The sequence below is a fragment of the Tursiops truncatus genome, chromosome 21 (genome assembly GCF_011762595.2).
Source record: "Tursiops truncatus isolate mTurTru1 chromosome 21, mTurTru1.mat.Y, whole genome shotgun sequence".
Classification (NCBI taxonomy): Eukaryota; Metazoa; Chordata; class Mammalia; order Artiodactyla; family Delphinidae; genus Tursiops; species Tursiops truncatus.
Window position 1 is genome coordinate 23,446,737 of NC_047054.1, and position 17,771 is coordinate 23,464,507.

At 40.8% G+C, this 17,771-nt stretch overlaps 1 protein-coding gene across 2 annotated transcripts in view; it reads right to left on the reverse strand.

The window, feature by feature from the left end:
* Window positions 1-562: 562 nt before the first annotated feature.
* Window positions 563-17,771, reverse strand: part of GSR (glutathione-disulfide reductase) — a 44,419-nt gene continuing 27,210 nt past the window's right edge. For both annotated transcript variants that reach the window (XM_073798627.1, XM_019921444.3), the window contains 7 exons: window positions 14,512-14,611; window positions 10,160-10,246; window positions 8,519-8,677; window positions 6,852-6,963; window positions 5,095-5,226; window positions 3,843-3,976; window positions 563-1,497 (listed from right to left, as the gene is read on the reverse strand). In XM_073798627.1, coding sequence (XP_073654728.1) covers window positions 1,348-1,497; window positions 3,843-3,976; window positions 5,095-5,226; window positions 6,852-6,963; window positions 8,519-8,677; window positions 10,160-10,246; window positions 14,512-14,611 — 874 coding nt within the window. In that variant the 3' untranslated portion in view covers window positions 563-1,347. The remainder of the gene's footprint in view (window positions 1,498-3,842; window positions 3,977-5,094; window positions 5,227-6,851; window positions 6,964-8,518; window positions 8,678-10,159; window positions 10,247-14,511; window positions 14,612-17,771) is intronic.

A 17,771-nucleotide genomic window follows, 5' to 3' on the forward strand; every position in this document is an offset into this window, starting at 1 on the left:
AAGACATTCAGTAAAAGCTTAATGACAGAGGTCAGTAGCATTAAGTCACTGCTGAAAGCCATGGAAAAATTTAACCAGCTTATGTAGCTGGTAAAGGCTAATGGAAATAAAATGCTAAAAACTTGGGCTTCCCTGGTGGCGCAGTGGTTGAGAGTCCACCTGCCCATGCAGGGGACACGGGTTCATGCCCTGGTCCGGGAAGATCCCACATGCCGCGGAGCAGCTGGGCCCGTGAGCCATGGCCACTGAGTCTGCGCGTCCGGAGCCTGTGCTCCGCAACGGGAGAGGCCACAGCAGTGAGAGACCCGCGTACTGCAAAAAAATAAATAAATAAATAAAAATTAAAATGAAAACCTATATGATTTCTAGACTGTGCTTCCAACTCAACCATTAAATTTGCTAAATGTTTCTTTTATACCTCTGGTCTTTATTTATAAAAGTGAAATCTCTTTTCTCCCCCATAAGGTCTTAAGCCGACTTAGGGTAGCTCACTATTGGCATCTGACCCTTCAATGTGAAATATTCTTAGAAAATGAACTGTTACCCATAAACTCATAACAAATTTTATAAGAAGAAAAGACTGTAATTTTATTTTCAGATTTTTGGAAATAGTTTTCAAAAAATAAAATGACAAGAATACATACAAAAACTGAAATCATTCACCGAACTATGAACTCTTAGCAGAGGAAAGGACTTTTGAAGTACATCTGAAAACACGGATCACTTCTAAAATGTCCCTCTCACTTGTGCAACCAGCCTCCTCAAATCTTTCCCAAATCTGATGAACTTCATCTCATAAAAGTAACACAGACCATTTTTAATCATTTAGAACAAAAGAAAGAATAAAATACAGGAGGCAGGCCTCTCAAGTTACATGCTTTTAGAGAAAACTCACATCCTTGCAGCAGCTTTGTAACATGCAGAGCGCAGTACTGGCTTCAAAAAAAAAAAAAAGACTCTGTACTTGCATTATTTAAATGTGAAGAGCAGCTGTCATCTTCCTCTATAAAAATTAGCAAGTGATATTCATTCAAGTACATTAATTTCACTGTACTTCATGTGGTTTTATACTTAGGATGAGGCTAAAACAAAACAAAAAACAGCTAGCACAGAGCTATTAATAAAACAAATAGTAATTATCGAGAGATGTAATCAAATGAAAATCAATCCTGGATAACAAAACAGATTTCTAATTACATAAATAAGTTTACTGAAAATTTCCACTACTGGAAGATCCTGATTACAATAAAGAAATACATACAATGGGAATGGTAAGGAAACGTGATGATTTGGCTCCTTTCTGAAGGTCTAGTGGTCCAGCTGCTGGCCATACGAGTCTCTGGGTTCTCAACGAAGGGTGACCAGTTCTTCCGAAGAGGTAGGATGAATGGCAACAGTGTTATCAAAGTCGGATTTTGTTGCTCCCATTTTTACTGCGACCGCAAAACCCTGCAGCATTTCATCACATCCAATTCCCTGCATGTGGATCCCAACCACCTGCGACAGAAAAGACAAAAATCCTTCAAGTAAAAATTTTTATCTCCATAATTGTATGAGTTAGCTCCTTGTAATGAATCTCCTTCTAGGTACACGCACACACAAACACACACACACACACACACACACACACTCACACACAATTTTTTTTATCAGGTACACTAATAAATTTTTTATTAGTCATGAGAGATACCTGATATTTAAAAACCTCTAAAAAAACTTACATCTCTAATTCCAATATAGCATAACACAGCCTACATGGCCCGCGCAGCCCTGACGTCCCTCCCCTGCCTACCTCACTCAGCTCTCCCCACTCTGGACTCACCAGCTTTCCTCCTGTCCTGAGTATTCGCCATGCTCTCCCCTTTGCACAGGCTGTTCCCTCTGTCTGGACACTCTTTCCTCCCCTCTTTTAAGTGTTAAAGCCCATTCATTCTTCAGATAGCTACACCTGCCTTCCTGACCAAGTTAAATTGTCCATCATGTGAGCTCTCAGTCCCAATATTTCTCCATCATGGTTCTATCACAACTGCAAAGTTGTATTCATCTGGGGACTGGACAATTACAGTCCATCTTTCCCAGGAGATGTTAATCTCTAGATGGAGGGGACCCTGCGCACTTCTGCTCCTCACTCTACCCTCCTGGCCGAGCACAAAGACAGCCCTTAGAGGCACTCAGCCCATACGTGCTGGCTGCCTGGACAAATGACCAGCAAGAGGCATTTGTTTCAAATCACATTTTTCAGTCAGGTTTCTAAATATATTTTAAAATGACTAGTTAATATTCACCTCCAGCAAATACTTTTGGGGTCAGTAGACAACTGAAAAGCAAAGTTAGAGAATATAAAACTTAGCCACAAAAATACGTTGCTTAAAAACAAATCAAGGATATCCTTAATATTAATGAACACTACACGTAAAAATGATTGATGCAAACTTAATGTTATACGTTTCTTTACAATTAAAAAAAAAGTGTATCTCAAAATAAGACAAAGAAATCCCAAATCATGTACTGTATATACAGTCAGCCAAATTTTTAGATATTGTGATCTAAATTGAATTTACAAAGAGCTTCTGGTGATAGCAGGAGCCTTATGTTATTTCTCTCCATACGGTATCCCAGTTCTTACTCTTCAGTTGATTGTCAGGTGATGTTTACCAAATGAATGAATGATAAATGGCATAAAGAAATAACTGATATGAAGAGATAAGTAAGGACCTTGCTGATTCAACAACTGGAAATCTCAGGCTACTGAGGAACATTCAGGGCAAGAAACAGCAACCTTTATCTTCCTGCCAAACCACTTACTTTCTTCTCTTTGCACTGATTCTCTGCTTCTGTCAACTGTCAGTGATGTTGATTTTTATAAGCCAGAAGCCAGGGACCATCTTGTGGCTTTCGGTGTAAGGGCCACTGATTTAGATACAGACTATGTTCTTTTTTAATAAGAAAAGTTGGAAACCATACCTGAATCTTCAGTTAAATTACTGTTCCTCACAAAGCCATGTTCCCAAGGCATATTGCTAAGTTCCACTTTAATATTTAATTCAATTTATAGAAAAGCCCAAGAGGCTGACCTAATATCAAAACAACACCTATTTCAAAAATTATTAAAAAAAAAAAAAAAAAACTGTTCAAATTCAAACTCAAATCACAATGAGATACCACTTTGCACCCAGTAGGATGGCTACAATAAAAAAAGACAGTAACAAGTGTTGACGAAGGTGAGGAAGAACTGGAACCCTCGCACGTCGCTGAAGGGAACATAAAATGACACAGCCACTTTGGAAAACACTTTGGCAGTTCCTCAGAAAGTTAAAGCAAAAATAGATAACTGATTATCTCAGAACATTTTACTAAATAAACTTCTTCCTCACTGATTGGTTATGTTAATATGTTAAGTCTAAATTTTTTACATTAAATTCTTACACTTACCAATATTTCTGAGCTGCCTATCTATTCTGGCCTACTGGTCAATGACAATCCCGACCTCTCCCCTTTATATTTTACGTGCTTTTTTTGGCCACACCGTGTGGCTTGCAGGATCTTAGTTCCTTGACCAGGGATTGAACCTGAGCCACAGCAGTGAAAGTGCCAAGTCCTAACCATTGGACTGTCAGGGAATTTCCCCCCCTCCACTTATGTTTTTAAAGTAGTGGAACCTTCTTTCTATGTGAAATATTATGAAGAACCGCAATAGAGAGAGAGAGAGAGACAGATAAAGGTGGGACTGTGCCAGTTGAATCAGAGAAAGCTTTACCTGGTCTTTCCTTCCCACCTCACCAAAATACCCCATCCCTGCCAACCTTGAAGACAGTCTTGAGCTTACTGGATTTTTCCCATACCTTTTCCTCTTTGTTGGCACAAACCATTTTCATCACACATTTTGTTTTCCTTTTGGTAACTGCATGATACATTGGGGTAAAGGTGGTGGAATAAATCTTCACATTTTCTTTTCCATATTTATAAATGGCCTCATCTATAATGCACAGGGGGGGGAAAAAGCATCTATCAGAAACTTAAACAATTCCACTGAGCTATCAGAGAGATGGCCAGAAATACATAACCTGAATCAAAGTACAAGGAAATATCAAACAAAACCACAATGAGCTGGGGCTTCCCTGGTGGTGCACTGGTTAATAATCCGCCTGCCAATGCAGGGGACACGGGTTCGAGCCCCGGTCCAGAAAGATCCCACATGCCGCAGAGCAACTAAGCCCGTGCACCACAACTACTGAGCCTGCGCTCTAGAGCCCACGAGCCACAACTACTGAGCCTGTGCACTTAGAGACCATGCTCTGTAATGAGAAGCCTGTGTACCGCAACGAAGAGCAGCCCCTGCTCGCCGCAACTAGAGAAAGCCTGTGCACAGCAACAAAGACCCAGCGCAGCCAAAAATGAATTCATAAAATATATTAAAAAAAAAAAAAACCCACAAAAAAAAAAACAAAAAAAAAAACCCACAATGAGGGACAATCTACAATATAAATGTCAGTGTCATGAAAGACAAAAGACAGGCTGAGGAATCCTTTCTCTTGACTAAAGGAGACCAAAGAGGTATCAAAACTAAATATACTACATTATCCTGGAATGAACCCTGGACTTGAAGGGAAAAATGTTGAAAATGAAATTATCTGAGATAACAGGCAAACTTTGAATAAGGTCTAAAGTTTAGATAATATTGTATCCACTTAAATATTCTCATTTGAAGCTATGCTTCTGTAAGGGAACAGCCTTGTTCTTAGGAAACAGATACTGAAGTGTGTGTGCATGTGTATAGAGAGAAAATGATACAGCAAAAGTGTTACCAGTAGACAGGAGTCTTCTGTAGTATTTTTGCAACTCTTCATTAAATTTGAAATTAGTTCAAGTAAAAAAGCTTAAAAAATCAAACAGATAGGGTGGAGTGGGGAAAGGAATTATACTCTCAAAGTACTAGTAGCTGGGGAGGAAACTGGACCTGTGATGAGAAGTTAGTAGCTAAAAAGAAATATAACTCGGGGGCTAAGATAGATTTAGTCAGCTGACACACACCTAGTTTAACATTAGCAGAGGAAGGGAAGAAACCATAAATGACCTTTATTTTTAAACACCTACCTTCTGTGAGTCCCACTGTCCCAATAGGGGGGTGGCTGAAGACCACCGTAGGGATGTTGTCATAGTCTAACTTGGAATCTTCTTTGCATTCAAAAAGTCTATGGGCAAGTTTTCGGCCAGCAGCAATCGCAACTACAAAGATATTTTTAAATCAGTGTTTAGCTTATTGTTCATCTTAACATAGCAGGATTATTCTACTAACCGTTTATCCATCTGGCTTAACATACAAAGTTCTGACAAAGTCTTCTGTCAATGCTCATTACAATATCTAGTTCCATATAATAAAAGACCTATCAATACCTTAGTTAACAATTCAAAACTATTGGCTTATGTGAATTCTGTACATTCTATTATGACCAAAAAAAAACAAAAAAAACAAAAGACACATTTACAAGTTCCCAACCATCTGGCAAGTCACCTCTTAATGCAGACATTAGCTTTTTGATATATTTATGGAGCAAACTACATTAGTTTCGAGCATCCTCAATTCTACTTTATAACCACAGTCATTTCACAGGAATATTTTGTTTCTTTTTAAAATTATTTTTATTTCTTATTGATTTTTTTTAAAGTTTATCCTCCTTTGCCTGTTTTTATTCCTAATGGTCAAAAAAAAAAAACGACCTGAGTTCAGTAAAAGCATCAGTTATTAATTTTAGACTTCAAATTGATAATTTTTTTCCAAAATAAGGTATCAGTAGGATACATAAGAAATTTTTTTCACCTCGACAAAATTTTCAGCTGTTAGATTATGTTATGAAGGTTCTGAAACTTTGCTTGTTAGTTTGCTTTTGTGGAGAGAGCTTCCTAAAAGAGCTAAAAAGTTTTGGGTGTGTGTTTCCATTCTGAGTAAGACCCGGGCCATTTTGGAAAGGATGGTGAGGCCCCGGAGGGGTACAGGTGAAAGCAGATAGATGGATACCACCAGCAGAAGCAGGACAAAGAGCTTGAAATGACACCAGTTAACTCATGAAGTAGGCTGAAGTATGGGATTCTGAGGATGGGGATCAGGTTGTATCAAGACTAAACAGTCATATAAGAATACCACTTCTGGGCTTCCCTAGTGGCGCAGTGGTTGAGAGTCTGCCTGCCGATGCTAGAGGACATGAGTTCGTGCCCCGGTCCGGGAAGATCCCACGTACCGCAAAGCGGCTGGGCCCATGAGCCATGGCCGCTGAGCTTGCGTGTCCGGAGCCTGTGCTCTGCAACAGGAGAGGCCGCAACGGTGAGAGACCCGCATACCGCAAAAAAAAAAAAAAAAAAAAAAAAATACCACTTCCTTCCACTGTCACCAACACTACTCGGATTCTAATTTACAGCATTCTTCAGAAGATGACTGTATCATCTGTATAAAAATTTCAGTCTTCACCAAGCATTTTTAAAATCTTTTAAAGAAAAATAAATACTATTCAAAGCATTTATAAAGGAAAAAATGAATATTACTCATAACATGTCAGGTTCCCAACCAACATCTATCTCAACACATTTTACCATTTTGATGACATGAAGACACTCAGCCTTTTAACTCTGCTTGAGCTGATTTGACTATGAAGAGCTGAACAGTTTTTTGGGTTTTCTGCGGTACGTGGGCCTCTCACAGCCGCCCCGTGGCATGTGGGATCTTCCCGGACCAGGGCACGAACCCGTGTCCCCTGCATCAGCAGGCGGACTCTCAACCACTGCGCCACCAGTGAAGTCCTGAACAGTTTTATATAATACACAGAGCCTCCCTTAGCCCCCAAAAGAAGAAACATTACCTGGAGTAAGAAGAGCTTTTCCACACACATCCCCAACTGCGTAGACACCTTTTACATTCGTATTCTGGAATTCATCTACTAGGATATGACCTTTGTCATCAGTTTGAATGCCCTAAAATTGTAAAGGGACAACATGTAAGTATTTGGCCCATCTACAGAAAAACAGCAGCTCACATCTCTGGATCCGCCTCACTTCAGGCACCTCTTCAGCCTGAATCTCCAAGAAACCACAAGACTCAACCACAAGATGAAAAACAGCAAGCTGGCAGGTTTCATATCTTTGGCTTAATTTAAAAGGTAAATATTTAACTCAGTTTTGAGGAGTTTTAACAGGATTTGTCTTTGCATTGTACGATTCAGCTGGCCAGGCAAACCTGAAAAGGAATCACTCAACTATCAGACATGGTACTTGGCATCCCTGTGGAGTCCACCTAAGACAGTGATTTTCAATTCCTTGGAAGTGCTCCTCCTGAAGTATGCTAACTCATACTTTAGACAGGCACAGCCTGAAGCGGTCATCAAAAGTAGACTTCTTTGAAGTTCACAGTTTTATCTTTAAAAATCCAAGCAAAATTTGTATTCTACTCTAAAAGATATCAATGTTTCCTTTAACCAAAATTTCTCCCTATACATTGAGTCAAATTTTTGCCCCAAGAATATGTGTCATGCTTATCCTGTGGCTTTGCAGATCCCCGGTGTATACACTCCCACGTGAGAAGTAGAAGGCCAGCAGGCATAGGGAGTAGGTAGTGTAGTGGTTAAGAGTAAAACCTTTGGAGCTGGGAGATCTGGGTTCAAGTCCCAGCTCGGCCACTTACTAGTTATGAGACCACCCATTTATCAACAAATACTTGACCCACACCCCAGGCTACTATACTTGACTGTCCTTCAAAATTTAAAAGAACGAATAAGAATGCTAACTATAGCACTGGTAGATGAGCTTCACATCTGTACCCATCCCCGAGTGCCACAATGTCCGTGAGGAGTCACACAGCCATCCATTAGGATTAGAGCTGCAGACAAGAAGAAATCATTATAGGGCTTTAAAGAGACAGGTATCATAGTAAAAAAGAAATTTGTAGGGAGAAGGCTAGCCAGGAAATGGCGAGACGATGACCTGATCTAGGGTGATGACACCAGAAAGGGGGAAAAAACCCTTTATTTCCATTCCAAAGGCAGAAGCAATGGGATTTAATGACAAACTGGACACATGGAATAAACAGAAAAGAATCCAACAGAACCCACTCAAGTTTTGGGGGGTCTGGGGTTGGATCAGGGGAAATCACAGGACTACTGACCGATTCAAGAAGGTTTTAGGCAAGGAAAGTGGTCAAAAGGTACAAACTTCCAGTTACAATATAAATAAATACAATACCAGGGATATAACGTCCAACATGGTGACTACAGATAACACTGCTGTTAGGAGAGTAAACCCTGAGTTCTCAACACACAGAGAAAATTTTTTCCTTTTTTCTTTTCTACTTTTATTGTATCTACATGAGAAGATGGATGTTAGCTGATCCTCTTGTGGTGATCATTTCACAATGTATGTAAATCAAACCATGGTGCTGTATGTCCTAAACTTATGCAGTGATGTATGTCAGTTATTTCTCAATAAAACTGGAGGAAAAAAAATAGAACATCGTAGGCAGACTAGGTCAGCTTACCAGTTTGTTTAAATTCAGGCCCCTGGAGTTTGGGTCCCGTCCAATGGCCCAGAGTAGACAGTCAACATCTGGAATGGTGGTCAAGGTGGGTTTCCTACCAGGAACTGAAGTGACCATGCAGAGTTCCAGGCCTGAAGACGTTTTTTTAACTTCCTTGACCTATTGGGAGATACAGTTTGTTAACGGGGGGTGTGGGGATGGGAAGGAAAGCAAATAAAGAGGAAACTAGAATTCTTAACATTTAAAAACTCTCCACTGAATCCTACATATGAGTCTTACATGCTGACACATTTAGTTTTGCCCAAAAGCCACCAACACTGGAACTCTCTGGAACCAAGATGATACCCTAGGTGGCCCCCAAATCAACCAGCAGCCAGAAATGTCAACTCATATCAAGACACTAATGCTTCAGCTTAAAAACAAAGTATTTGGGCTTCCCTGGTGGCACAATGGTTGAGAGTCCGCCTGCCGATGCAGGGGACACGGGTTCGTGCCCCGGTCCGGGAGGATCCCACATGCCGCGGAGCGGCTGGGCCCGTGAGCCATGGTTGCAGAGCCTGCGCGTCCGGAGCCTGTGCTCCGCAACGGGAGAGGCTGCAACAGTGAGAGGCCCACGTACCGCAAAAAAAAAAAAAAAAAAAAAAAAGTATTTTAAAGCGTACTTCTTCAAAACTGTGATAAAATTTTAAACCACAAATCTAAGCACAGTGATTTGCAGCTGGAATCGGGGGAGGAAACGGCTGTAGAAGCATCATTAAGAGAGTTTTAAAAATTGCACCATCCTTGCTCCTCCCTGGACATTCTTAATCCAGACTTGGGAGAGGAGGATAAGATCAGATCCGGAGAGTGAAGGGCATACATAGTTTAGTGAAAGTCCCAAGGGGATTCTGATGTGGACCTTAACCACCAGTCCAGTACTTCAGCATTTACAAAGCAACTTCACATTTATTGTTTTACTTATGATATGGCCTATGCTGAAAGGGCAAAGCTTTGGGGAAGAAAGTCATTTTTGCAAGGCTAATGCTCCAGGAAAAATCTGACATGTAGGTGATTCCCTGAGAATAAAAAAAATACAAAGTAAATTTGTCACTGTTTCCATCTACAAAACCCAAAGGTGTTCTTTCAAAAATAGATTCCATGGGACTTCCCTGGCAGTCCAGTGGTTAAGACTTCACCTTCCAGTGCAGGGAGTGTGGGTTTGATCCCTGGTCGGGAAACTAAGATCCCACATACCTCACGGCCAAAAAGCCAAAACATAAAACAGAAGCGATATTGTAACAAATTCAATAAAGACTTTTAAAAAAATAGATTCCATAATAATATTTCCTGAAATAAATAAATAAATATAAATAAGTATAAACCTGAAAAATAAGGATGTTCAATGAGGCCTTTGAGCACAAAAATTGTAGTTTTAGTTCTAACTAAACTAAATTCAACTTCCAGATTTCTAATCTTTTATACCTTGGATTTCATTAAAACATTAATGTGAAATGCAGCTTCTGAGGATAAAGAAAAGACATGGTAATACTCTAAAAAAGAATAAACTGACTGGGGTAGGGGTAGTTTGTGTTTATAAAGCTAGTGGGGTTCACAACAGATAGACGACCAAGGGCCGTAAGCTCGCCCTGGGCTCGGTCATACCTGCGAGTACTTCAGCACCTCTATGCCAGCGTTCTCCAGCTCCTCAGTGCAGTTGGAACTGATTATTGAATCAAAACTTCTGAGCACCTGTATACACAGGCAGCAGAGGAAGGGGTGGTGGGAAAGAATAAAACTTTATTAAAGATATGCTACAAACCTGGGAGGGAAATTTCAGTATCAACCCCCCTTCTTATGTCCTTCTTCATTCACGGCTGCACTATGAGTGGAGTTTTTTTTCTTTTTAGTCATCTTTAAAAAATTATGGTTCTGAAGAACCCAGGGGCAGGACAGGAATAAAGACGCAGACGTAGAGAATGGACTTGAGGACACGGGGAGAGGGAAGGGTAAGCTGGGACGAAGTGAGAGATTGGCATGGACATATATACACTACCAAATGTAAAATAGCTAGCTAGTGGGAAGCAGCTGCGTAGCACAGGGAGATCAGCTCGGTGCTTTGTGACCACCTAGAGGGGTGGGATAGGGAGGGTGGGAGGGAGATGCGAGAGGGAGGGGGTATGGGGATATATGTATACATATAGCTGATTCACTTTGTTATAAAGCAGAAACTAACACACCATTGTAAAGCAATTATACTCCAATAGAGATGTTAAAAAAAAAAGATTTAACCAAAATAAATAAATTAAACAAGCTGCTATAAAAAAAATTAAAGTATAGTTAATTTACAATGTTGTGTTAGTTTCGGGTGTACAGCAAAGTGATTCAGTTATACACACACACACACACACACACTCTGTGTCAGATTTTTTTCCATTATAGATTATTATAAGATATTGAATATAGTTCCCTTTGCTATACAGTAGGTCCTTCTTATTTATGTATTTTATATATAGTAGTGTGTATATGTTAATCCCAAACTCCTCATTTATACCCTCCGACCCTGCTATCCCCTTTGGTAACCAGAAGTTTGTTTTCTATGTCTGTGGGTCTATTTCTGATTTATAACTAAGTTCATTTGTATCATTTTTTTAGATTCCACATATAAGTTATATCATATAATATTTGTCTTTCTCTGGTGAGTGGAGTTTTAATAAGTCTGTTTTCCGACATCACCACCAACGTCTGCATTACACCTGACTTCACCCACTCCTGTTCTAGAGTTAAATCCATAGGCAACCTTCACGCCTCTACTGTCTTTGCCATGTTCCTCTCCTCCCAAGCTCATCTCTTTTCCATAAGAATAGGGACCAGAAATTCTCTTTCCCCTTTCAGTATTCCAGGGCCAGCTTTCCTGCTGATACAATTTAAGGGAAGATTCTTGAACAAAATCTCCCATTCTAGGCAGAAAAGTCAACTACATGGCCTTAGAGATTTTTTTTTAATACTAGTCTTAGTATTTGTTTAAGGTTTCAAACTATGTATTTTAGGGTTCTAAATTTGGTAAAAATGGGCTCCGTTCCAATTAAGGTTCCCAACAAAGTTGAAAACACTGGTTTTTCTTCTGGAATGCTAGATGTTGTTCTATATGAGCCATGGCCGCTGAGCCTGCGCGTCTGGAGCCTGTGCTCCACAACGGGAGAGGCCACAACAGTGAGAGGCCCGCGTACCGCAAAAAAAAAAAAAAAAATAGCTGTTACTGTCTAGCAACTTTTTTCTTTTATTTTAATAAATTTATTTATTTATCTTTGGCTGCATTGGGTCTTCGTTGCTGCGCGCGGGCTTTCTCTAGTTGCAGCGAGTGGAGTCTACTCTTTGTTGCGGTGCACGGGCTTCTCATTGCGGTGGCTTCTCTTTGTTGCGGAGCACGGGCTCCAGGCGCACGGGCTTCAGTAGTTGTGGCACGCAGGCTCAGTAGTTGTGGTTCACGGGGTCTAGAGCGCAGGCTCAGTAGTTGCGGCACACGGGCTTAGCTGCTCCGCGGCATGTGGGATCTTCCTGGACCAGGGCTCAAACCTCTGTCCCCTGCATTGGCAGGCGGATTCTTAACCACTGTGCCACCAGGGAAGTCCCTAGCAACTTTTCTTTACTTAGACTTCCTCCTTCTTTCTCTAGAGATTTCTTCGGGATAACACACAGGTGGGGTAAAGGTGAGAGGTCGTGATTTATTCATAGAGTAGCTCTAGAATGGAGTTATACCAGGAAGGGGAGAAGATGGAGAATGCACTGGGGGTGGGGGAGGGCAGGAAGCCCAGATATATGTGGCTCTCTGCCACAAGCCAATTTTCCAAATGCAGGAATTATCCACTCTACTGATAAACTGATGTGATTTATTTACTTATTTATATATTAGATTCAGGCTACCTATACCTCTGCCTTTCTCCTGCCATCTAATTTGCTGGACATATTCCAGCAATGCAAAATAATACTGACCTATGAAAAACATTCTTCAGGACAAAAATCTCCTGGGGGTTAATTTTAGGACAAGTCTAAAAGCCAAAGAGAAAGTCCTCTGGAGTCCACACTGACCAGTATTATCGGTTTCCCTCATCTGCCCCCCTATTTGCTCAAATACTCAGGAATTTGAGTCATTGCATTTGAGTTGTCAGGGATCTGATAAATGTTCCAAAGGCATTAAATGACTTGCCCAAGTCACACACTTGTTGGGGAAGGCCAGATTCTTAGGGACCAGATTCTTAGGCCAACACTCTTGTTATTGCCCCACACGGTGTCTCTGAAAGCTCCAATACTGTGTCACAACCTAGTGGTGCTCAGTCGAGATTAATCAACAAAACACATAAAGCAACACTTAATCAAGTACTGAGAAACATGGAGGCTGAATTTTAGCAGAAAGAATATTGGCCTGAGCTTTCTCAGAATTTCGTTGACTCTCAGTTTTGATATTAATTAGCAGTCATGAAACCTCACTTGGCCTTAATTTCTTCACCTACAAAATGAGGTTCCAGTTGATGAGATGATCTATAAGCTTCTTTTATTATTATTATCTTTTATTGTGGTGGAAAACACATACCATTAAATTTACCCACTTAGGGCTTCCCTGGTGGTGCAGTGGTTAAGAATCCGCCTGCCAGTACAAGGGACAGGGGTTCGAGCCCTGGTCCAGGAAGATCGCACATGCCGCGGAGCAACTGAGCCCGTGCGCCACAGCTACTGAAGCCCACGTGCCTAGAGCCTGTGCTCTGCAACAAGAGAAGCCACCATAATGAGAAGCCTGCGTACCACAACAAAGAGTAGCCCCTGCTCACTGCAACTACAGAAAGCCCGCACGTAGCAATGAAGACCCAACGCAGCCAAAAATAAAATTAATTAATTTAAAAAAAAATTTACCAACTTAACCATTTCTAAATACGAAGTTCCACGGTGTTAAGTGTATTTACATTGTTGTGCAACCAGAACTTTTCCCTCTTTCAAAACTGAGACTCTGGGGGTGGTGGGGAGGGATAAATTAGGAGTTTGGGATTAACAGACACATACCACTATACATAAAACAGATAACCAACAAGGACCTACTGTACAGCACGGGGAACTACACTCAATATTTTGTGATAACCTATAAAGGAAAAGAATCTGAAGAATAATATATACATATATAACTGAATAAGTATGCTGTCCACCTGAAACTAACACAGTATTGTAAATCAACCATACTTCAATAAAAAAACAAAAAAACCTGAGATTCTGTATCCATTAAACGATAACTCCCCATTCCCTTTCCCCCCCGTCCCTGGCAACCCCATTTCTACTTTTTGTTTCTATGAGTGTGACTACTCTAGGTACCTCATAGATGTGGAATCATACAGTGTTTGTCTTTTTGTAATTAGCTTATTTCACTTAGCATAATATCCCCAAGGTTCATCCCTGTTGCAGCATGTGTCAGAATGTCCCTCCTCTTTAGAGCTGCATAACATCCCATGGGATGGCTATTCCTCATTCTGTGTATCCGTTCATCAGTGGACACAGGTTGTTTCCGCCTCCTGCCTATTGTGAATAATGCTGCGATGAACATAGGTGTGCAAATATCTTTGATACGTTTCCTTTTAATGCAAAGAATTTCGTAAATTTTTTGACTGAGTGTTAATAATCCAACACTATCTGATCATATTCAATTGATTTTCAGAATAAGAAATTAACCTGAGAGTTTGCTCAATTTAACTAATATTTATATTTAAGGATGTATGTTGTATTAAGGCATGCTATCTACCACTTCATGATGGAAACACCAGCCAGTCTGATCAAATCTAAATCAGTATCATCAACTAGCAGTTGGTGGCTGGGAAGGACGTAAGCCCTTATTCAGATGCCTTCAAAGCGGCTCCCTGTGGAACAGACCAACCAGCTCCACATGTTTGCACCCTAGTATTTAATGACAACATAAGAGAAAATTCTCCCTGTAGATTTTTAAAAAGATTCACATCAAGGAAAAGGATAGAATTTACCTTATCATGCCGTATGATTAGTGATGTCTTAGAACCCAGGGCGGAAAGGATCCCAGCTATTTCCACAGCAATGTAACCAGCACCAACGATGACACTGCGGCTACCGTGAGAGTAGAGGGTTAAGATCGTTAAATAAACTTATTTTAGAATAATTTTAGATTTACAGAAAAGTTTAAAAGAGAGTACAGATAGTATACCCCCTGCCCAGTTTTTCCTAAAGTTAACATCTTACATTCATAGCAGCACTATTTGCAATAACCAAAGACATAAAATCAACGTAAGTGTCCATCAACAGACGAATGGATAAAGAAGACATGGTACATATATACAACGGAATACTACTCAGCCACAAAAAAGAACGAAATAACACCATTTGTAGCAACACGGATGCAACTAGAGATTATACTAAGTGAAGTAAGTCAGAAAGAGAAAGACAAATAACATATGGTATCACTTACATGTGGAATCTAAAATACAACACAAATGAACTTATCTATGAAGCAGAAACAGACTCACATAGAGAACAGACTTGTGGTTGCCAAGGCAGAGGGGTTTGGGAAGGGATAGACTGGGAGTTTGGGGTTAGTAGATGTAGAATGGATGGACAAGGTCCTACTGTATAGCACAGGGAACTATATTCAATGTCCTGAGATAAACCATAATAGAAAAGATACAAAAAATAATGTGTATATATGTATAACTGAGTCACTTTGCTGTACAGCAGAAATTAACACAACATTGTAAATCAACGACACTTCAATTAAAAAAACATAAAGTTAACATCTTATAAACCATGGTACAGTTGTCAAAACTGAAACTGGCGGGCTTCCCTGGTGGCGCAGTGGTTGACAGTCCGCCTGCCAATGCAGGGGACACGGGTTCGTGCCCCGGTCTGGGAAGATCCCACATGCCACGCAGCGGCTGGGCCCATGAGCCATGGCCGCTGAGCCTGCGCATCCGGAGCCTGTGCTCCACGATGGGAGAGGCCACAACAGTGAGAGGCCCGAGTACCGCTAAAAAAAAAACTAAAATAAAAAAAACTGACACTGGTACATTACTGTTGACTAAACTTCAGACTTTATTCAGATTTCACCTGTCTTTCCATTCATTTCCTTCTTCTGTCCCAAGATCCAATCCAGGATAATACAGTAATTTTAAGTAGAAAATATCCTTCTGTAGAACGGAAATATATTTTTAGGTGTTTTAAAAATTACTTAGCTTCATTCCCTCAGAGAGGAAATAAAAACCCTTTGAAGCTAGAGACAATTCCTTATGCAGAGATCTTCACACCTAAAACTAAAATTGGCACCACAATTTTTGTTTTTTGCTTGTCCGAGAAAGTCTTTATTTCTCCGCCTTTTTTTTTTTTTTTTTTTTTTTTTTGTGGTACGCGGGCCTCTCACTGTTGTGGCCTCTCCCTTTGCGGAGCACAGGCTCCGGATGCACAGGCTCAGCGGCCATGGCTCACGGGCCCAGCTGCTCCGTGGCATGTGGGATCTTCCCGGACCAGGGCACGAACCCGTGTCCCCTGCATTGGCAGGCGGACTCTCAACCACTGCGCCACCAGGGAAGCCCTGTCCGCCAATTTTGATGGATAATTTTGCAGAGTAAAGAGTTCTATGTTGGTGGGTTTTTTTCCTCTCAACACTTTAAATGTTCCACTTTCTTGTTTGCATAGTTTCTGAAGAGTTGTTGTAGTTCTTATCTTTGCTCCCCTTAGAGGTCAGCTGTGTTTCATCCTTCTGGCTTCTTCCAGAATTTTTTCTTTGATTTTCTACGGTTTGAAAATTATATGCCTAGGTATAGTTTTTGACATTTATCCTACTCAGTGTTCTCTGACCTTCCTGGATCTGTGGTTTGGTGTCTGACATTAATTTTGGGGAAAGTGACAGTCATTATTGCTTCAAATATCTCTTCTGTTCCTTTCTTTGGCATCACAATCCTCACCACCGTTATTCTCCTCTGGCTCAGTATTTTCCCTTGATCATTGCTAAATTCTCTCAATCTTTGCAATATGATGAAAGGCCAATTTAAGCAAGCCATTTTAACTTGTAGCATAGATCTGCAATGAAACTAGATGCCCTGAATAAATTCTGGTCTAAAAAAGCATCTTAAACACTAGATAAATGTTTGGGTGAAGGTCTGAGTCCATGGTGGAGAAGCTAAGCCCAGTCCTAGAGTAATCACTGCAGCATACAGAGTAAGTGCCCTTCAGCTGGAGCTAACCCTTTCAGGGCTGGCGTTCTCTAAAGCATGGTCCTACCACTGGTGCAATGCTTGGGTAAGAAGAAAGCAATCAGGGAAGAAGAAAGGAAATCTTTCTTTAGTACCTTCTAAAAGTAAGGTACCTATGTTGTGACTCCCTGCCTTCAGAGAGCTATGGTCTGGATGGAGGATGAGGTATGAACCTGAATGGCTATGTATTAGAGGTAAGGATGCTCTTATCCTACAGCCCAGTGTATAAAAAGAGAAATGTCTAGTTTGGAAACAAGGAAGTAGCTCTTCTTCCATCTCTACCATCCTCTCTCCTATTATATGTTGATCACTTTTCCTTTCTTTGGGTCTTCGCTCCTTACTTTCTTCTTTCCTCTCTCCATCTTCTCTCTCTTCCCCAAACATTTCTTATGTAAGTCCTACTTCTGTTAAGCATTGCACTGGACACAATGGGTAGCGATCCCTGTCCTTGAGGAATTCCTGAGGGGAAACATGCCCAGGGGTCTGTTAAAGCTCAGAGGGCAACACTTAGTTCCTGCAGGGGAGAGGGCTCAGAAACACTCCAGATTCCTGAAAGATGAATAGCTCTGGCAAGGGTTGGGAGAAGTATTCCCAGCAGAATGGATATACGAGAAACACGTGTGAAACGTCTTGGCTTCTTCAGAGAGGAGACAAAAATCTGCAAGGAGTTCAGTGTTTCCCCCTCAGCTTCCACAGTCCCCTCTAGTCCACCTCGTACCACTAAAGTAACCACTGGAAACAATCTTTTTTTTTTCTTTTTGGTTTAAAAAAAAAAGGAATTTATTGATTCATGTAACCGAGAAGTCCTGACTTCAGGTATGGCTGCATCTAAGTGTTCCAATGATGTGTCAGGACCTGGTCCCTTAAAGATGCTCAGCTTTGCACTTCATGTTGGCTTCATTCCCAAGCTCTGCATTGTGATACAGAGACTGCCAGAGGAATGAAGAGACAGTGGCATGGTCTTAACAAGCTGAAGCTCAGGCTGGGGAGCTGACATCCAGGCTTTTGGAGTCTTGATTTTTTTT